This window comes from Taeniopygia guttata, chromosome 6 (assembly GCF_048771995.1).
Source record: "Taeniopygia guttata chromosome 6, bTaeGut7.mat, whole genome shotgun sequence".
In the NCBI taxonomy this organism is placed as follows: Eukaryota; Metazoa; Chordata; class Aves; order Passeriformes; family Estrildidae; genus Taeniopygia; species Taeniopygia guttata.
This window is the reverse complement of record NC_133031.1, coordinates 27,391,031-27,413,537: the sequence shown is the minus strand read 5'-3', so window position 1 is coordinate 27,413,537 and position 22,507 is coordinate 27,391,031. Positions and strand designations below refer to the sequence as shown.

Genomic DNA, 22,507 nt, shown 5'->3' with positions numbered 1-22,507 from the left:
AATTGTTCTGTTGAGTTATCAAGAAAGAAATTTTTTTCATGAAAAGTTCATTCCCCATTTTAATAGTATAGCAACCACTTCCCTGTATAAATATTGTGCACCTCTGAAAAGTATCACTTAATTTCTAGATAACTCAACCCTCCTCACTGTCAGTGGAAGCAGGTGATGGATGCAGAAAGAGCAGCTATGGGGCATTCTGGACAGAGTTAGCAGGAGGGCAATTGCCTCTTCACACACAACCTGCATGCAAATAGCAGACTGTCACTTGGTTTCATTTTCAGCTGTCTGACCCCATCCTCTCATTTCCTACCCAAAGGCTCTATGCTAGAAACAGAATGATGATGTCCATATAATCAGCACCACAATAGTGTAATAGATCTGCATGGTCTAGGCAAAAACATGGACAAGATGACCTCCCAAGACTTCTTCTATGACTACATTCCCTGATTTTATCATGGAAAAACATTTCTGGCATCACACCCACAACAAATTCTCTAAGATACTTTAGAAAATATATTATTTCACCACTTACACGTCTTCTTACATATACTTTTAGATCTCTATTTACCTCATTCTCAGGAGGTTTTGTTTCCTTTACATCACTGCCTTCAGCAGTAGCATCTTCTTGGTCTTTTTCAGTTTTCTTCACTTTATTCTTATCACTTTGTTTTTGCCTGGAGCCCTCAGATGCCTTGCTGTGCTTCTGTTCAGCTACCTCCTCCCTGGCAGTGTCCTCACTGTAAGAATGTCTGCGTTCCCTTAACTTTGCCTCTTCCTTTCTTTTAGCTCTCCCAGGTAAATCCTGCAGCTGCCTCTGAAACTTGTCAGATTTTGACTTGGAGGATTTTCGGTAATAGTCATCTTCCCTGTTCTTGTAGCCAGATAAAGGGTGAAGGGACCCAGGGGAACCAGTCTTTAAGTATTTCTCTCGGTGTCCTCTGCCTCCTTCAAGCCGTTCATCCAAATCAAACTTGTCCAGTTGTCGGGAATAATGTTTCCTCTCGTGTACCCACGTGTCAGTCCTGTCCCTCTTCTCATCCCCATTCTCTCGCCATTCTCTGCTCTCTCTTTCCTCTTCCCGTCGAGAGTAGGGGGACTGATCCCATGCCTCTCTCCCATTTCCCCAGTCGGTCCTGCTGGTCCCCAGCGGGCTGTGTGGTGAACTGCAGGAAGTGAAGCTGGGTGTGTGGGACCGAGGTGACAGCGAGCGGCTTATGGGGCTGCGGGAGCGGGGCCTCTCAGTGCCGTACCTGCTGCAGGGGGAAAAGGCAGCTGTAACTGGCTGAGCCACTGCTGTATACCAATTCTCGTACACAGGAAGCTCATGGGGACTGCCCTGGGGACTGCGAACCTGAGACCCCAGGCCTTTCACAGATATACACTGCACAGCTGCAAACAGTGAACAGGAGAAAAGGCAGTGTCATAGCCACAGAGCTTAACTAAATCCCCACAGAACTGTCAAGAATATATTCATTCATTCTTAAAAGCATCTCATAGGGGTTTAGCATTAAAAGCTTATAATATGTTAATACCTTTACAATGACCCTAATGTGTATACCCTTAATACTCACTCAGCTAGGGCATCTCTGACACAAAAGTGACAAAGGCCACCTGTTTAAAAGGGATGTTTTAGGACTGTGATTCCTCTCCAGTTTTGCTGAAAGTTCCAGAAGTAAGAGAGATCAGAAATGTACCCAAATACATTTTAATCTGAATTGCCTCCTTCTCACTTGGTCTCAAAGCACTCCCAACCTTTATGCTTTTCAGTCAACAGGAAGGTGAGTGGAACAGTTTCATTTTTATGCTCTTCACGTGCCAGATATACTTTCTGAGACATAATCAGTAGGAAATAATTATTTTCATAACATGCACAGTTTCAATTGGACCTCATTATACAGGCCCTGTACCAACTATTGAACTATATAAAAATATATACTATTTTATAAGTGAAATCCAAATTAGGAAAGCAAATTAAATATGAGAGGGAAACACACAGATAATGCTCCTTCTACCTGTAGGTTTACAGACTTCCAATTCCAAACTTTGGAGAAACTTTACCTGTCCACTTCACGAAGCAGGTCCCTCTCCCTCTGTGAGTGGATGTCCTGGATTATAGCAGCTACATTCTTACCTGGTTTCTAATAAAAACAAAGGCACTGTTTAGCATGCTGCTCTACACCCCAAGCTGATACAGGTGATTTATCCTTCAAGAAACAGTATCCACGCTTCATTCAATTATACTATAACTAGAAATATTTTGTTTCAGTGTTGTGGTTACACTCCCTTTTGCAGTTGGCTTCTCAACAGCAGGATCAAAGCAGTAAAATGATACAAACGGAAAATTTGCTCCATTACGTTGCAGCACTCTCTCCTCATGTTTGGCTGCTCTAACAGGCTTTGAAAACTAGCTTGTTTTCAAACCTTGTTACACAACCACTACAGAGCATTTTCTAGGAACTGGATCTAAGAGGAAACAAACCAGACAATTTTTCTGATACAGAATCAATTATGTATAGCAGCCTATCTACGATCCTCTAGATATGAACTGCCTTCTCTTGATCTCAGAGTTACTCATTCTGGTGTATAGTTCTAAAGGACTACGTTTAGACAAGGAGAGCTTCAGACAAGCTAAGTGCAAGATGTATACTGGGGTGTTGATTACTCCTAGGTAGGATGCCCTACACGGGCCAGAGTGCTTGCAATTCCTCAGACACTTGGAGCACCCACAGACAAGGAATATAATCATGCAGGAACTCAGCAGTTTGTAACAGCATATAGTTCATGCATCCCTCTTTGCATTTTTATTTGCTTTCTTTCTTTTGCACAGCAAAATAACTTCATTACCTGAAAAACTGCCATTGGAAAAGCAGTAAAACCTTCCTGGAATCTAAGCAAACTATGGCGTTCTCCTGGGTAGCTCCTGCCTCTCTTTCAAGACACACAATCTCATCTAATATCTGAACCCCTCCCTGTACCACATTAGGAAAGTCTGCCCTGATTTATGAACTTTGGCAACTCATTTTAAGTCTCCTTAAACTCGTATACACATACAGGAGAGAAAGAGGCTTTTCTAAAGGTCAGACCAAACCATCCAAGTTCCTTTATTTTTTTCCCCAAGGCTCATAAAAGGACTCTTAACATTAAATTGGAACATTACAGAGCTGTTCTATAAAATAACTGTGTGCTGTGTTAGGTAATACAATATGGAGCTTTTAAGCTCTGCATTGCCAGTTCTGGTCCAAGTCACCATGAAATAAAATTACTCTCTTAGTATTACATGGTAGTATATAAGCCTCTATAAATACTTTCACAAGAGCAGTGATCTCTGGACATCACTCAAGTGTCCAGAACAGAAGTGTTACACACTCTACAGAAAGTCTAAAGAATATTGCTCTGCTTTGACTCTATGTTAAAAACAAACAAACAAACAAGCAAGCAAACAAACAAACCCAGAAAAAACCAACCAACCAAACAAAAAATGCCCACCAACTTATTTTATAACTTAGATCATTCACAAAAAATAAAAATAAATCAGTATGCTGTTTAGTCCTGTTACCACTGCTTGGTGTCAAGACTGTGCTATGGCTCAAGCACATGGTTGTATTTTTGGCCTTTGTTAGACCAAGCAATGTAGGGAGCCTGCTCACAAGGAAGCTCAGAAGGGCTTTTTGAAATAATGGTATTGAAAGGATCAGAGAAACTGGGGTCTCTTCCAAGAGTTACAATTTAAAATAAGAGCAAGTGTAAAAAATCGATAATTTACATTCCTCAATTTATCTTTATTTCTTTTTCCATCATATTAAAGCATTAATTATAAATCAGTAATCAGCAAGAATATTTTCAAATGTATTCTCCAGATGTGCCATGGAAATTCATATAATTTGATCAAGAATGACCATCTTACCTTCAGCTGCAATTCCTTGTATCTTTTAGACATCCTAATAAGTAACTTGTCATCATTTATCATAGCAGGTTTTTCTTTGTAGTACTGTACCATGGCTTGGGCTGCTTCACTGTAAGCCATTTCCAGAAAGGCCTAGCAGAAATGGAGGGAACTTTACAATCTATTACATAATTAAGAATACAAAGTAAAAGAGAGAAAAGGCAGCACAATACATTTTCTCTGGATGCTTCTCATGCAAAATGTCTTGATAGTACAAAATTGGGTGGCTTTCCAGGCCTGAAGCGGAAATTATAATACTCAGTCCATTTCTCATTCTTTCTTTAACTGCAAATAATAGTTGCAAACCAGCTATTAAAGACTATATGTCACCTTAGGAGACAGTTCAGTCAAAACTAAATGACTGGTATCAAATCTTCCTTGACTGGCAGTGTTCAAGGCCAGGCTGGATGGGGCTCTGCCCATGGTGTCCCTCCCCAGGGCAGGGGGTTAAAACTAGATGGTCTTTAAAGTCCCATCCAACCCAAACCATTCTATGATTCTGTGATTTTTACACATTACAATCTCAAACATTTTCCACTAGCATGGGTTCTACATCCATCCATTTTGTCTGTTGCAGAAATGTGAGAGAAGATATTCTATTCTTACTAGCTTACACCACTGGTACACTTAAGATACTTAGGGTATACTTAAGCTACTATAAACATGAGAAGTCTGAAAGTAACCCTAAAAAATGGCTGAGAGAAGGCAGGAAGTAACTCACTTTTTAAAAAAATTAGTAAAAGTACAGTTTCACAACACTTTTTCATTGAGATTGCCAGGATTTTTAAACAAGAACTTGTTTTGATGTGGTCATGTTTACATCCTCCTCTAATTCAGTGACCATCAACTTTTTTTTCACTTTGAGAGCAGACTTCATATATTTAAGTTTCTATTACTAAATAAGAGGTTTTCCCCCAAAGACTCTGTCTTCATGTTTATGTCTTCATATCTTTATGTCTTTATGCCGACAGATGTCAACACTGGTAACCCCAAATGTACAGTACCTGATTAGTAGATTTCATGAGGATATAGTTGGTGACCTTTCCAAAGGGGAGGCCCAGGTTAATGACATCATTTTCTGTGCAGCTTCCCTCGGGGAGGTTGCAAATGTGAACAACTCGACCCAGTGTAGATTTCCTCTGGGGAAACTGGGGAAAAAAACCCAATGCAAACCAATGGTTTTATGTTAGATATTCTCTCCACTATATAACATCTTACATTTCTGCAAAAAATTAAATGCTCTGCTCACCTGCTATTAAGAAAAAAATATTCTTTAAAACTTGAATTTTAACATCCTGGTTTAGAAGTACAAATGGAAAGGGAAATGTTTAGCTGCAGTGCAGGCTGCAATGGAGTCTCCATTCCTGGACTTTGCAAACTCCAGAGAGGATTTCTATAAGGGAGACTGTCCTTCCAACAGGATCAACAATACTCCTGCAAAAACTAACTGCTCACTGCAGTCCTTGCTGAATTTATGGATATTGGAGATCATTTTATGTGACTATATGGATGTTCAGGGTAACAGGGACTAAAATTAAATTCTTCTTCACAGAACAGACTGGGCCTGGGGTAAAAGTGATCCCACTTGACTTGTGAGAGGACACACAGCTGTACCCCAAGTTAGAAAATCTGCTACTTTTCCCTCTCACTACAACAACACACAGGAGGAAGGACTTCCCCCTGGGGGCACAGTGAGCACTCGACATGCAGAGAGGCAGAGCTCCCAAACTGGGCTGGCACAGGCACAGAGTACTGGCGTGGTGATCACTTCCCAGGGGTAGAAGTCTATTTTGAAGTTCCGAAAGAGCTTCCCATCTCCCTGGCATGGAAAGCAGGCTCTACACTCCCTGTGCAAAAGTAATCAGGGTACAGCCAGAGAGAATGTTAATTTACCATAGCTAATGACAAGCAAAACGTCACTCACACAGGATTAAATCTTTCCAGACTACCTCCATGTTTATGACCTCTGCATTAGGATTTTACTTGAAGAAGTAACTCTACCTTCAGTTAAAATTGTCCCATTCAAGGGAAGATGCAAATCATGTAATCTTGTGGGATCAAGTTCACCAGAGCCATCACAAATGTTTGGCTTGTCAGCAAGTTACAGAGCTAATGTTCACACAAGTTCACAAGTTACAGAGCTAATGTTATCTTATTTACACCTCCATCCTGTTGCCTTTCCTCCAGACTTCACTACTTAACCATTTGTGTATTTTTGCTGCATTAGAACCCTGCATTACACAGTGATCTGCTACTAAGCTTGGATCTCACAGATCCCACTCAGGTGTGTAAGGTAAGTCAAAGAAGTGCAAAAGTCCAGAAGTAAGGTTTTTATTCTGGCAGAAAAATAACAAAGACCTGATCCTGAAAAGATGAAGCAATTCAACTCAAATTGAACAGAAAAGGTAGTGATGTCTGCATGCATCTGGCAAAGCAGCATGTAGCACAGAACAGAAGAACACTACTACAGCTAGAGGATAAGGAAAAGGAAACATCAAATGCAGTCCCAGTGTAAAAACACCCCAGGACACCACTCACGTTCTGTTTGTTTTGTTAGATCTATTAAAAGATGGTATTGGACTAGAAAGGCTCAGCTCTTCACTGCCTTGGCTCCAGAGCCCATGTACCCACACACAGCCCTCAGGACATTAAATCAAACAACTGTAAGACGTTGTCACTTCCTCACAATTGGCCATGGCTTAAATTAAAATGCTATGCCATAAACCTGCTGTAGTTCTTGATTAAGAAGTGGTCACATACTCATGCCAGAAGTCAACAGGCTGTACCAAGCAATAATCTTGTCAGATGATTGCAGTTAAACTGGATCCATTCATTAAACAGAGCTGTAAATCATGGCCAGAAAAGGAATATACACTTCCATATCTACAATCAGGAAGTTAGAGGAACTGTTGCATGCCAGGTGTTGAATGTAATTTTCAGTAAGACTCAAAGTTAACTTTCTTGGTAACCACCATCTACCAGGGGTTACTAATGCAGCTGCACGGCTATTAAAAAAAAAAAAAAAAAAAAAAAAAAGTCTAAAAAAAATTATGTACAACAGCAAAATGCACCTTGTATTATTTAAAATATTATTTCACCCATCCAATTTGGTGATTTTTTTATTACAGCTGTTTTATTACATTTGTTGTTGTTTCTCACTTTTCAAATTTTTTATCCCTTTCTCAAGCTTCACATGAAATTTTTTCTAAAGATAGTAAGAAACTGCCAATCTCATCCCTCCAGTGCTAATGGCTCACCACGTCCAAGTGAAGACTGGTAGCACTTGCCTTTTACAGAGGGATAGAGTTATTTGCAGATGGACAGCACAGAGCAAGCTCTTCCAGAAATCTGAACACTTTGTTTATGATTACATGCAGGGTCAAGTGTAATCTCCTACTGCTCAGTTAAATGGCAGCAGCTTAGCTGAAAGTGAATACCACCATGCAAAGGTGTAATAAATTATAAGCCACCTGGGTTGCAGAGTGAATGACAGTTGGCAAACTCAGTCTTAACACCTCTAATATAGCTCCCTGCTCATCTACTAGGCTTCTGAAGAAAAAAGGGATTTACAGCATTCAGGAAAATCAAAGTTATTGTTTCTTTTATGTCTCAAAATACTACAGCTCATTCAGAAGAGGACTTCTTCAGGCAGCTTAAATGATAAATAGTGACAGATTCTAAAAAGAAATTACACTGGTATTAGCAGTGATTTCATTTGTTGCGAAGTTGACAGACATGATGAAAAGGAGCATTCCTCTGCACCCACTACTAGTCCACCTCTGACCTTGGAGGCAGCTGTCATGAGCAGCTCTGCTCTTTGCTGGCCTGCTCTCACAGTGCCTGTGATAGGCAGAAGCTGAAACCCCTTCAAATAACCTCTTGCACAGTAAAACTGCACGGTAGAAAAACAGCTGGATTAATGAAATTTGGGTGAACTTTCTGCAAGCAGTGCCTGATGTGAACTGGAGTGCACAGGGACACAACTCAGCCTGGCTTTTCAGAGTGTCTGAGACCACATAGGAGAGATATATACATAAAAGTTAACAAGGTGAAAAGCTGAAGCCCTGGATTACTGCTGCTATTCCATGAACGCCCTAACATAAGTCTTTGGTGTGCCCAGCTCTAGTTGTAGCTTTCTGATATGTAATGAGTTTCATTTTAATCTTAACAGCTTTGTATTTTCATTATGAATATGGTTTGCTTTTATTTGCCTTTTTTCCCTTTTAAAATGTTCCTGCTTTGTCAGTATAAGATCTCCTTTTAATGTTGGTTCTTTTTTCTGGCATTTTTTGATTATAGAGCTAGGAATTTGAGTGTGCATTAGAGCAATATAAAACTGGGGACCTTTACTGACTGCAGGGCAGGGACTAATAAACCTAAGCCGTGGAAGGCACCACATCAAAAAAAACTTGCAGAAAGGCTGCCAGTGACAGCAGAGGATATAAATACTACACCACAATAAACCAAGGAAAAGTTAGTCCAGTATAATGATCTGATCTGGGACGTCCAGGAGAATAACAGTGAAGCTGCAGTCACTGTCTTTTGCCACTATTGCTCTGGGAGGAGGATCTCTGTGTGAGAGAGGCAGAGAGCAATAACCAGAGAAGGTTGCTTGATGGGCTCAATATTTAAGGTAACTCAAAACCTAATCCAAATCTTCATTCCAAGGTGAAGCTGACCTTTCTGGGTCAGACAATGGGGGGAAAAAGTGAACAGAAAACACAAACTTATTTACCCATCACCCCGAATAACTGACAAGCAGACAACTGTTAGCACTGGAAAAAACAAAGCAAAACAAAAACTACAACCAAGTTCATATTTGGTCAAAATCAAAAGCATAAAAGAACTGCAGAGAAGTTTAAATAACAGAGTAAATATTCAGACTACAGTTGAAAATAAAGCCTTCAGGGTTTTAATTCCAGTAAGCAGAAGTGGCTTCTACAACAATCTCAACACAGACATCAGTTTGCTTAGGTACTCACTCTTACCCCTGATGGAGGAGAAGAAAATGTAGGACCTGGCTGGCCAAAGGATCTTGCTGGTGTAGCAATAAAAGATGCGCCAACATTTGGTGGATAATCTAAATAAAGGATTACACACATTTCATTAAAATCTTGGCTCATATTAATTGCATTAATGTGCTCAGTAAGCAATGCCCCATTTACATAGTAAATAATTTCATATTCTCTCCACCATTATACCCTGTTTTGTTGTACTATGAAAACAAGTTATTGTTTGAAAGAAAACTAAATTCATATTTCAAAGGGCACGGTATTGGCTTTCATTCTTTTTTGTGCACAACTTCTCAAAATTTTTCCTTGGAAACTTTTACCACAATTCATTTTAAAAATGCAGTTCTCCTCAGAGACTGATTTCCCTTTCAATCAAAAATAAGTGTTTTAAACTATTGCACATACAACCATTCACCTTCAATACTAGATGGATTGAAAACTGCTGCATTATTTGGCGATAAATGCAATGTTCCATCTGCTGAGCTTAACATACACCGGATACCAGTGCTGAAAAAGAAAGAAAAGAACTTTAGGGACATGCTTGATGTGCCAAAAATATTAAAGCTTCATTGTTAGGCAGTAAATTTCCAGTGGAAAACCACTGAAGTAAGGGATACTCTGTTAGCAATTCAGTTTGAAGAATTAAATTTAAAATAATACTTACTTATCTGAAAAAGCCATACATTTTTGGATGTGAAGACTTCCCTTAATGTGCTGATCCCAGTCCTATGTTGAAACAAAGAGACAATGAACACAGGAAAAATCCTGAGACAAATACAAAAGTTTATTCTTCCATTCAGTTTACCTTATTCTAAAATCAATATTGAGATGCTGAAGATCAAACCATGTGATGTAGGAGCCAAGCACATTTTTGATGAATGCATTTACTGATTCATTATTTGAATGTTAAATTATCAGTTACTTTACAAAAGGAAATCTTCTCTATATTAGCTTTTAAATTCAGTGTATTTCTAGTAATGAAATTATTTCACTGCTGCTGAAGACCTCATCCTGCAAGGTGCTAAGCACCCTCAATTCCTGCAATGTCCATAAAGAACATGTTCAGTATTCTAGGCAGCCAGGACAGTGCTTATTATTACACTAGATCAGCAACATTTGTCAAAGTACATTCAGCTATTTACATTTCTATGATCCAGTTGAGGCACTGCATTAAACACCAACTAAAAGATCCCCTGAAACTCACTGCAATGACATTCCCCCTGCACTTTTAAAGTATTTAATAAAAAAAAGAAATGTCCAGCATGCCCTAGACAGGGTCTGCTTCAGCCCAGCCCCACAAGCTGCAGTAACCAAAGCAAAACTTTTTGCAAGCAGTTGCTAATAGTGTAAAAGGTAAACATGACAGCAAATATATTCAAATACCCCAAATCCCCAGGGTGTGTAGGGATCGGGTACTATTTAATTTGCTGGCCATTTTCCTTCCTACATACATGCTGCTATAATTTTATTGTCAGGCCACCATCAGCATGAGAACACGTGCCTTTGTAGTTAGGTGCTGGTCCTGTGATGTGACAGAAAAGGTCGTAAGGACTTGTTGAACAGGGCTCACCAGGAGGCCACAACAACCATGGATGGCTGTGGGGCTCAGAGGGCCACTTAGGTGGCCTTCTCCAGACCTGACCTAAATAACGTGACCTACAACACATGGCCTGGGAAACTGTTTCTTGAGGGTGAGGTTGAATTTGGAGCTCCCTTGGCAGTATGAACAGAGAAGTGAGAGCACAGTCTGTACCACATGTGCTGAGCAGATTCTTGCTTTCAGGTCAAAGTCCCTGGGGACCTTGAACCCTAAATTTTCCTGTGAGACACAAGGAAGAAAAAAATCCCTACAGAGGAATAGTTAAAATAAGTTTATCCAAAAAATGCGCTGGTTTGTTTAAGCAAGCTACTTCCATGAGGCTGCTAGGGAGAAGACTTTGGGATAAGAAAAGGAGAAGCAGATGAAGCTACAGATGTGGGGTTGCAATACTGGCTTGAGTATCAGGGGATCAGCTTCAGGCTCCTCCCCACTTCGCTTCGGGCCCATGAGGTGAGCCAGGACCTCAGCTCAGACCTCACGTTTCTCCCATCAGTGCTGCAATCTCACCGCCTTTCACGGCAGCATGTGGATCTCGAAGCCCCCGTAACTGCCATGAAACAGATGTACCATGCCCTCAGCAGAACTATGGCCCTTTGTTTCTGCGTCTCTCAGGGCACCTCTGTGGTGATGGACACTGGCAGTGAGGGGTGGCAGGAGCTGTGGCCAGATCAGTCACTGACAGCCTGTTCGAGGGTCTGAACCGTGCCCAGGGACACCCTCAAACCACTCACCTTCAGATCGAAGATCTTCTTGTCGCACAGGGCGCAGATGTGGGGGAAGTGGAGAGGGGCCACGCCGCGGAGGTCGCCAAGCTGGTGCGGCGGCAGGGAGCGGGTGGGCAGTTCGGGCGTGCCGCCACCGCGCTCCTCCTTCTGCCTCATGCGAGGGCTGCCGAAGCTCTGCGCGCTGTGGTTGAGGCGGCCGAAGGCGGGGGGGGCGGCCGTGCTGAACTTTGTGTCAGGTGTCGGCTCTTCGGGGTTGTACAGCTCGTTTCTTATTTCATACTGCTGCTGACTCGCTGACGGCCACAGGCTGTCGCCGGGCATGAGGTCAGGCTTGTTTTGGCTGGGGAAATTAGGGATATTTTCCCACTGGTTGCTTGTACTGCTGCCATGCAAGACAGGGCCGGGATCTCCTTTCGGATGGGAGCCTGGGTGTGGGTCGCTGGGGAAGGCCCGTGCTGCTCCATGCTGTGCTGCTGCCCCGTAGGACTCCTTGGGAAATGTCGCTGCCGCCTCGTGCTGCAGCTGGCCGGGAGCCCCAAAGTGACTCTCGTAGCGTGGCCCTGCTGCTGGGGCGGCAGTGTGGGTGCCACCAGCAAGGAAGCTGTGCTGGCTGGACTGCTCCCCCTCCGAGGCGAATGCCTGAGACGTGGCATTGTGCTTGCTGTACTCATAAAAGCCCCCTGCAGCAGTAGATGTGGAAGCACTTGCCTTGTTGAGACCCACCACCACGGGTTGCTGGCTGGAGGCTGGAGCCATGACACTTCCAAAGGGATTCATGACAATTGCATTGGGAGCCTGGGCCTGGACGGCTCCCAGACCTCCCCCTTGGGCAGCTAAGGCCGGGCTCTGGGCAGGAAAGGCAATGCCACCAGAGGGGAACCTGGTGCTGGCGATGCCAGGCCCCTGGGGCGGGCCTGCAGCGTGGCCCTGCGGGGCGCTCATCACCGTGGGGTGCCTCAGATGGTTGAAGAGTGGCTGTGACATGGCCACTTTGGAGAGCACCTGGTTGAGGACGGTGGCAGCGGCTGGGTTGTTGGTGACGGCAGTCTGAGCCAACTTCAGCCTGTGGAGCGTGAGCTGTGCCTGGAGCTGTGCCAGCTGCAGGCTCGCCGGCGAGGGGAGCAGGGGGCTTGGGGCGCCAACAGAGAATGGACTCTTCTCCAGGAGCTTGGCAGCACTGCAAACAATCAGCATCTGAGTTAGCCAAATTCACCCCATGCCTACCTACGCTCACCTCCTGTTAAAGCCCAGCATGGGATACACAGCCACTTGCAGAGACTTAGTGTATCAAAACTCAGAAAGCAAAGGCCATACAGGCCTTCCCACACCATCCCCGAATCAGCAATTTTCCCCCTCTTCTGCACTTCATACAAACTCCAGCTTCCCTGCTGAGACATCACTGATCCTGACTGATTTTGTGATACCATCATTATTCCCTTTTCCTACAAAGCAGGCGGGTGTGAAGAAGAGGACATCAAATGGGATTTTAAAGCCAGCCCCATAGGTATTTCCCACCTAGCATATCTGGCTGAATAAAGCAAGAGAAAATATTCCATATGCATTTATTTTAATTATTACAGTCCTTGTGTTATTAATCTGCACAGCAGTTTGTTCTGTAACAAAGCCTATAGTTTTGCAAATGCAAATATAGAAAAGGAAAAAAAATGAATGAGAAGCAACTACAAACAAGCTGTCCTGAAGAGTTCAGCTGGAATGTAAGACAAAAATTCTGCAGTGCCAGCTGTTGAAAATCAAGGTCTTTATACTTTCTAGAAATAAGAAGTACACTGAGTGTTGTCCTTCAAGTCTCATACATAGGATGAATAAATGACTGAATTGCCTGCTTGAATTCCAGACCTGGGAAAATAGGAGATTAATTTTTCAGGCATATGATGGTTCCTTGCTTTGGGAAACACCTTTGAGACATCTCACCAGTTCACAGCACCACCACCAAACCATCATTTTCATACTTCTACTGGAAAAATGTTATCCTTCACTTTCTACCACCTCTGCTCACAGACAGCACAGCTACTCAATGCATTACAAATGGCTCTTCATTCTGACAGTCAGAGCAGAGAACACTCACACAATAGGGATGTGGTCCAAAGCTCAATTAATTTATATTGTAAAAATGTATTGAGTTTCAATTGAGGCCTTTCAAAGTAGCAGGAACTATGCATCAACCACCACACAACACTCACTGTTAATAATTGGCCAATTTGCTAAACTGCATGGATGAAGCTGTAGTTAATGATAAATGTCTTGTCAGCATGCTACATTTGAAAACCACAAATTAGGAAAACATCTGGTTAAATCCAAAGTATGACTAAGAGAAAATGAATGGGTTTCGAATTTAACATTTAACTTCCATTAGCAACTGCAAGGCACATCTGTCTCCCAAAACACAAAACACCGTTTGGATAAATGCATCATTATGTAATGACACGACTCCCTGCCAGCACAGGCTGACACCAGTCCTCAGCTTCAGAGCTGAGGTGCCTTTTGTTTCCCCATGTGGTTTCCATCACTTACTCTCTGACTTGCACTTACAATCCAGTCTGCTGTAAATTTGATTATGGATGAGAGTCAGGACGCAAGTACAGTCAAAACAACATGGAGGGCCTCAGAAACCCCAGCCCAGGAGATCCTGAGGACCCACAAAAGCTGCTGAGGAGTGCAGTGGTGAGAGGGGCGCAATGAGCAGGGGCTGTCACAAAGGCACACACACTGTCATTGCCACCAGGGGACATGCCATGGACCTGTGCCTAGGCTGTATTGTGCCACCAGCATCCTGACTCATGGTGTGTTTTCTGGCATTTACCACATTCCTGACAACTGTTTTATTTTATAGCTAGTTATACCCTTTGTTCTTTAAGTAGCTGCAAAACTCTTTTAAAAACTTTTACAAAGCATGCAAATAAGATCTGCCCAACGGTCTCAGAAAGAAAAGCCAACAGCATATAATGTTTTCAGCTCAGGAGCCACAGATGACTCCTGTTCCCAGCAATCTAATTCCACTGTGCTGCAAGCCTACGCAGCAGTGTGCTTATCCCAACAGCTGCAGCCACTTCCCAGCTCTGGTGGCTACCTGCTGGACACAGGCACAGGCTCCCCCTCCAGAGAAGCCATCTCACTTGACACTGCCACGAGCCCTGAAGCTGCCTCAGCCTCCTGATATCTTGACCAATTTTGGAACACTGTTTCTAAGAACCTGCACCCCCAGCTGGGCAATGCCCTGGGTGCTGCCTCTCCCCAGATCTGTGCTTGCTCCTGGGATGTGCTGCTGGGTATGGGGAAGGCAAGGCCAGGAGTGCCCTGCACAGTTGCACTGGAAATGCTCTGGCCAGTTCAGACGAACAGCCTTTGGACCCTGCTGTGGAGCAGGGCAGCACCAGCTCCCTGTGCCTGCTGGCTTCATCCTTGGATTGCAAGCCAACAGTCCAAACCAAGGAAAGACTGGGGATGTGGGAAACCTTACCGAAAATGAACATATTATGAAGAAGCCACAGCCTCCAATCCACTTAGAGAGGGAGAGAATAAGAGGGAACAGTTGTTCCCATGCACCAATAGGTTTGGGAATGGCCAAACCTTCAAAATCCATGTCTACTATGAATTTCCAGATTTCAGGGTGTTTCGGGTCACAAAGTTTATCCTCCCATAGCAGAAACAGAATATTTTATAATTTAACCAAGGCAAAGAAGGAAGTGCTTGTTCCTGGGTCAGTAGGAAAGGAGACATGCAGATAGAAGGTTGGAGAAGAGCTGTACATAAAGCATCTTTTAGAGATATATCCAGATTTGAGGATTTCTGTTCTGTTGTGAAATATGTGGCACAACAGATACATTGGGTCAGCATGCACAGCTTTGAAGGTTTCTTTCTATGCTACTACCACAATGTTTATGTATTTGATAACATAATTTTGTAAATAATCTTACTACAGACTTACTAACCTACTGGAAAGTGCAAACCCAAGGTGAGGATAGCACTCAGCTAAGGTATTTAGTGGATGCCATTCCCCATTTGGACACGCCTCCCACCCCCAGCTCATCCTCAGGTTACAAAAAGGCAGCCCCCACCTGCTCGTGGGGGGTCTCTGCCACAAGATGATTGAAAGCAGCTGAATGAAGCTCTCATTCTCCATCAAGTGCTCAGGGAATTGGCCTGCGTCAGACAGAGTTAGCTCTATCCCGTGCAAAACATTCCCGATTATAAGGTCAGCAATGTAAAAAGTAAACAGAAGTTGTCCTCTGCAATTATTTATTTAACACCCGCTATACAGCTGGCCCACACCAGCACCACTAGGAAGGCAAGAAATGGTCTTTCTCTGCTGAAATAACGACAGGCAGGAGTGCTGCCCCACAGTTTTGACAAAGAAATCCATAGCCCAGACAAGTTTTCACACAGCTCTGAAAGACGGGAGTTGAGATTGTACATTGATATCGCAGCACTCACAATGGGGTTGCAAACACTGGCAAGGTCATATCACCATAAATCAATTCAGCCCACCTGCTATTCCTGTAATCTTTATTATGCTTTTAGTATCCAGGAACAGTGTCAGAGGTAAGGTATCTAGATGGCTGGATTATTTGAGCAATCCTGTCTACAAGAGTGATGAAAAGGTTGACCACAAAACATGTCTATTAGACCAACAACCTAGAGCTTGATTTTCAACTGATGAAACTAAGGGTTTCAAAATGATGCACAGCACCTTCAAAACTAGGAAAGAAAAAAAAAAGCTGGACTAATAAATTAATGATCTGAGTTGCAACTATTTATATATTCACAAATATTTGAAATGCTGCATAAGGTGTGAATTTGAATACTTTAAAAAAAAAAAAAAGACTAATTCACAGCAGTGCAGAATTTTTCTTGTATCTCCCATATGAATCTTGCATATCTTCTAAGATTTTTGCATTCTCTCCCCAAGACATGTCTTTACTTATAATTACACCTACCTGTCAAAATATTTGCATGAGAAATTTTTGCTAGTTTTTGTTCCAGAGTGTGCCCTTTTTTTCCCCAAGCAGTCTGTATTACTATATTATAATTTCAGAACTAAAATGACAAGGACATTAACGTATCCAAGTATCCTAAACGTACCATCACTCTGCACTAGTACACTATTAGATTTAAATGTGTGCAGTAGCATGCTGGTTTTTCTAAAGCTGCTCCTGAGTTAGCAAACTTTAAAGTTAAGATCCAGGACTCCTGAATATATCACACAGAACCATTTCCTAATTATGTAGGCACAAAATCATTCTGTTATGAAGAAACATGAACATACCTTCCCCCGTAATGTATAATTTATGTAAAACATATTGGGCTGCCTTCTCTAAACTCATCCAAAACAATTGCCACTGTACTAAAAAAGCAAATAAAAATGCCTTAAAAATATACAAGTCAACTGCTTGATGATGAAGTTGGCAAGATATTAGGGGTAGATGTAGTTTTCAAATTAAAATACATTAAAAGAATTTGACAACACTTCATTAAAATTGCATGTTTGTATGTAAGAACAGAATCCAGCCTCTTGAACACAAGGGAACTACCATGTCATATTTCAAACACTGTTAGGAGTAAAGACAAAGTTCAGCAAACTCCTCAAAACATATTAATTATAATAAAAATTAATTATTATAATTACATTAAATATAATGCTGTGTTGCTGATCTTATTAACAATACAGGGTCTAAATTCACTTTTGCTTGTTGAATAAATCCAGCACTCATACCAACAAAGACTGGAGCATTGGTTAAAAAATGAACTCTAGAACTTTCTCCTATAGCCTTATATTGTTTCTGGCTGATACTAAATAACTCTTCATTTTCCTTTCAGCTCCACAAGAAGTTGTTTTGTTGGGTTTTTTCGTTTAAGTAAAATGAATTTCGTGGTCATAAAAACTTGGAAAGACTGCTGAAAGGAGAAAACCCTTCACCTTCTTAGTTTAAGCTCTAAAATCATCTACCACCATTTTTTTTCCCTGAGTTCTTGTTAGAAATGATAAAATAAAGAGATCATGTTTCCCAGTAAGTTCAGCTAATGATGGGGAGCACTAAAAACCATAAGCTACTTTAATACATATATAAGCTGCAAGTAAAACCTTTCTTATCCCAAATAATGATTTCTAAAGCTTTCCATTACACTTCTAAGAGAGGAAAATAAAACATCAGCCAATGTATACATATGCTTTGCCAAGTGAGTTTTGCATGTTTGGCAATGCTAAACTCTACTGACCGGACAATTATCTAGCCTAACAGTTATCTAGAAGATGAAATGTAAAATGTTACCACAGAGCTGCTAACCCTGATGTTTACAAAGCTAATGGGAGTTAAGTGCTTGCCTCCTACCCAAGAGTCCTTCTGCTTGTGTGAAACTTTCAAGCCAAAAGGTTCTCTTGCCAGACAATTTTCACAGAGAAAGGAACAAGATAAAGGGGCAAAACACAGTAGCTTTGTCTTGGATAACAGTTCTTTGTTTTGATCACAGAAATAAAATTGGAAGTGATCTTAGGATGATGGTTAGACCAGTTCCTGAAGAAGGATCTCTGAAGCTGAACTCAACCCCTCAGGACGTATTTGTTTAATCTGCTCTTAGGAAGCTTCTTTGGTGGATATTTCATTAACTGCTCAAATCCCCTTCATTTTATAAAACTCATCAAACCCTATGGTGGCTGTCTGCTGACCCACTAAGCCCATCATCCCACACCCACAGAGAAGGGCTTCTCTTACCTGTAGCTGCTGCTATCGTACCTTCTCTGCAATCATCCCAGCTCCTTTCTCTACACATTTTGTGTACTGAACTTGTTTGCAATCCCAGGCTGATTGCTTTTCTTTATAACAGCACAGTCCTGTGGTTCCCTGTTACACCCAACTCCTTTCCTGAAGGGATATTGCCCTGATATGCTGGCTGGGAGGAATCTTAGGAGCTCAGTTGGTCTGACTTCCCTCACAATAAGGACTAGCTCAGTCCTTGCTTCTTTTGACTGTCCAAAGGATTAATTGTATCACAATTTCATTTCATCCTCATCAATATTGCATACACATTAAGTCAGGTCTGGTTTGTCAGGATTACTCTGAATTCCCATGGTGCCTCCAGATCACTTGCAAAGCCTCTCCTCTCAGCATCAATTGCAGATTTAATGGATACTTTGCTCACCGAAGTTATCAATGAAGGTGTCAAATAAACTAAGGATGTTCCAAATAAGGAAAGTGTGGCACGCTTTCCATTTGCTTTCCAAACACCAGTAATTCAAGGATATGTTTTGCACCTTGAAGCTCTGCTTTGCATGCTTAGGAGACCATGTTTTCCTCCCTGACAGTCACTTCTGCAAAGAAAAAAAAACCCAACAAAACATATTTGCATTTACAAGAATAAAAGGGTGGATCACCTCTAGTGAGACTGATTTTTTATTAACAACTCTTGCTCTGTATTTCTGGGGACGTTATCTCGGATTGTTGTTTAAACTATGTGTTCTGGCTTCTTTGCAACAACATTTACTTCTATTTCATTCTAGCTGCTTTCAGTTGCTGCATCCAGTGCCATAGAAAACAATTGGCACTTACAACTCAAGACTAATACCAGGTACCACTGAGGTCTGCGCTGGCCATCACATTTCCTGTAGATGTTACTCAGTACATGTTTTATCCTGAAAATGTGCTTATATTGTGTGGAACTCCAGATTGCATACTGGGCTTATTTCTGCTTTCCCCCATGCAATGAATCTCTCCATAAATATTTAGTTAGGTAAAGCTCAGGTCTTTTCAGGTAAAGCACAAAGTCTAGCAAATATACTACATAAACCCCAGGCTCTAAGTCATTATTTCCAAAAGCTGGGAAAGTTCTCATATTGTTTCATGAAATTTAAATTTTGTTTGGTTTTGATGATGTGCCACAGTATGTCAGAGATGTCTCTGAGCATTAGTGTGCACATAGGAACATTGGTCTATATTTTAAATTTTGGTAGACAGCCATACTAATACTTTAGCTATACTGCAAGCATCTAGCTGCAACTGCTTCCCAAGGAAACGTAATCCTTTATTTACTGAAATTAAATAACTATATTTTTTGAAGTTTATTATAAATTTATGCGAATACCTGTCAGAAATAGCTATAGCACCACATCAGTGCCCTCAGTAATGCATTGTAAAGTTTTAAATTAGCAGAGAAATCGTGTCACGGTTTTGTGGAGCCTTCAGGGCTTGCCATGACAGTCTGGCAGTGCCATACAGCCATGCCTGCCTCCCCAGCACCTTTCCTGCAACAGCTCTTATCAAGTAGGCTTCAAATACCCTTTATTGACCAAAGTCCTGGTTGGTTGGATCAAACCTGCAAACCAGCATCCCAGTAGGGGTACTGTAAAGAGGGGTGTTGGGGGACCCAAATAACTCAGGACCCCAACATCCATGGGCCCTGTGTAGATGGTGGGGTCGGAGTGTTAAGTGCTCAAACCTCTCCTGCTCCTGCCCCAAGATGCCAACAGAACAGCCCTGGGGACTTGCCTGGGACCGAGGAGCACAGAAGGTCTCTTGGGGGATGAAAAGTAGGAGAAAAGGTGGTATGGATCATAATGCAAATCCACAGGGTGAACAAAAAGGCAGGGACAAGGATTAGCATTGGTAGTGCCAGGTAATTCTGTCGGGAACAGGGCAAGAGCTCCAGCAGATGCACCCCTGCCCCAGGGTGCTGCTGCTCTGCCACACGGCTCCTCCGTGCTCCCGGAGCTGCCCCAGCCTCCCCTCGGAAAGAACAGAATTGTGGGGGAAAAGGGTCTGGAAAGCTTAATGTAATTAAGAAAAGAATATGCAGACTTTAAAAACAAAACAAGTCAGAAACCCTTTAAAGGTTTTTACATGAGCGCATAGACAAATACCCAACCAAAAAATAATTCTTGACATATAGTATTTACTACAAGAGATAATACAGTAATATCTCACCACACCTCCTGTTAATGTGTTCTTTGCATGGCATTGTTAACCACTATAATAATAATAAGTTTGAATGTATCAATATCTTGCAGTGCCTGGAGGCACATCTGTTTTCATTTGTATGTTGAAAGTAGGAGCCATAATGTGGTAGGCGGATAATTCCTCATTTGAATAAGCCATTTCTATTTCACAGTAACGTAAGACAATATAAAAGCCCTTTTACCAAGGTAATATCTTCAGTCTGTAGACAGGAAAATGACATATCACTGTGGAAAGGGTAGAGTACAAAGAAGGATATTTATTTCTAAAGTTGCTTCATTTGTGTCCAAAGAAAGGATTGCCATTTACAGGGAAAAAAAAATTAAACTCTCCTTTTATTTTTAAATATTAGTGCCAGTGATACATTTGAAAAGTTTAATGAAAAAGCATATTATTAAACTAAGTCTCTGGCAGAATACTACTGACATAGGCTACAGAAATCCATGCAAACCTGAGATCCTCTGTTTGTACCCTAGGTCAGCTTAAAAGTGACAGCTTGTGACCACAAGTCACCCAGGAGCATGACAATAATTTCAGAATTAATCTAGTATCACCATCTCCCCTAAAAGCTGTTTACATGCTATGTGCTGCTAACCAACATAGCAATGAGTGCCGGAGCAGAAATGCTGGAACAGCTCCTATCTGAAGTGGCCGAGATTATTTACTTTCTCATTACTGCTAATGTTGAAATGTTGGCAATATAAAGTAATAAATTCTTTTAAAAAACCAACCAAAGCCCCTGAAGCTTCAGCTATTTTTCAGTCAGATTTATTATTAGAAAACAAGAACCTCTGTGGATTTCCTACGATATTTATATTACACGACTATATACTTCGGCCTATTTTTCAGTTTTCCTTTTATGCATATTTTAAAACAACATAAATGTTATAAATTCCTATTGTTTAGGTACTCTCACATGCTACTGGTGTACAGAAATTATACATGAACCTTGTGAAGCCCCAATCTAATTCAGCTGTTACTGAAGCATTTTGCAAAGCCTTCCTGATTTCACTGTAACAAGAGCAATGCTCCTGTATCCCTTTCTGGTTATATTCAATTAAAGTATAAAACATCAAAGAAGTTTGCTCTCTTTCCATGATCTCTTTGAAATCAGCCTTTAATACTAGGCCATAATATTCATACTGTTACACAGAAGTAACGCGCAGTGTATTTTAGCCTAGAAGCTTTCATTATCTGTTTCGCAATGAATGTTGCTCACTGTTTTCTTTAATGAATTCCAATTTCTATGCTAAAGAAATTGAATGTGAACTTTAAAAGATATATAAGAGGTTTTCTTTAATTTTCTTATGTTAGAGGGCAACAGTTGTATGAATCAGACCTGAGCATGTTTCTTCTGGCAGAGAAAACAGCCTGTGCCAGAACTGTTGTAACTCTTTGGCTCTGAGAAGTTTAATTTATTGTCTTGAATAATAAACTACCATTCAATCAACCTTGTGAAACAAAACAAAACACGACTGTGCTTAAATCTTGAACAGGAACCAAAAGAGTTTTCCACAAAGGAAACAAAATTATTGTATTAAATAACATCAATTATTTTGTTGTCTCTTTCTGTCTCCCTTCAGTATTAATTAGAAGTAACTGACAGTTAATATGCTCCAAGCTCTGCATGGTAAAATTGATTAGTATAATAAGACAGAAAATAAGAATCAGTTTTTGATTAAAAATATCCGAGCACTGCATGTGGCAGCCGTGAGGAAGGAAAAAGTGTGAAGATGTTTACCTATCCCCAACACCGAGCTGGGCATTTGCCCAGTCCTGCTGACAGAACTGTCAATGGAGACGGCTGGCCACTACTTTTTGGTTAAGCACTACCTTATTTCCTCTGAATTTTTGCTTGATGGTCTGTCCATTTTTACTATAATGCACATGTTCTGCTGAGTAGCTATTGTCTAAATGTCTATGGAGCTTACATAACTGAAGAAAAATAAGTTTTTACTTATGCCACTGGCCTGCAAAGTAGATGTTACACCTTGTGTTACTGATGTATCTTTTAACTGCAAAACACCCTAGGACACAGATTCATTTTTGTATGGAAAGACATCTAAGAAAGTTATTACTATTATTGTTTTTTTTAAATATTATCTTATTTAATATTATGGTATTTCTTTACCAGGCTTTACTTCTGAAAACAAAAAGCTCTCTTGAAGTATAAAGGATCAGTTATTAGAAAAACCTCAAACAATAAAATGACAAAACAAATAAAAAATAATAATGCTTTGATTCTTCTTCTTTTCTTTTTTTTT

At 41.2% G+C, this 22,507-nt stretch overlaps 1 protein-coding gene across 5 annotated transcripts in view; it reads right to left on the bottom strand.

Annotated features, from left to right (window-relative positions):
* Positions 1–22,507, bottom strand: part of RBM20 (RNA binding motif protein 20) — a 104,445-nt gene that overhangs the window by 14,793 nt on the left and 67,145 nt on the right. For 4 of the 5 annotated variants that reach the window (XM_030276385.4, XM_030276388.4, XM_072931244.1 and 1 more), the window contains exons 2-9: positions 11,287–12,457; positions 9,620–9,681; positions 9,371–9,462; positions 8,932–9,023; positions 4,948–5,091; positions 3,905–4,036; positions 2,059–2,138; positions 569–1,253 (exon numbers count right to left, since the gene is read on the bottom strand). In XM_030276385.4, coding sequence (XP_030132245.4) covers positions 569–1,253; positions 2,059–2,138; positions 3,905–4,036; positions 4,948–5,091; positions 8,932–9,023; positions 9,371–9,462; positions 9,620–9,681; positions 11,287–12,457 — 2,458 coding nt within the window. The remainder of the gene's footprint in view (positions 1–568; positions 1,254–2,058; positions 2,139–3,904; positions 4,037–4,947; positions 5,092–8,931; positions 9,024–9,370; positions 9,463–9,619; positions 9,682–11,286; positions 12,458–22,507) is intronic. The other variant, XM_030276387.4, reaches the window with a different exon arrangement.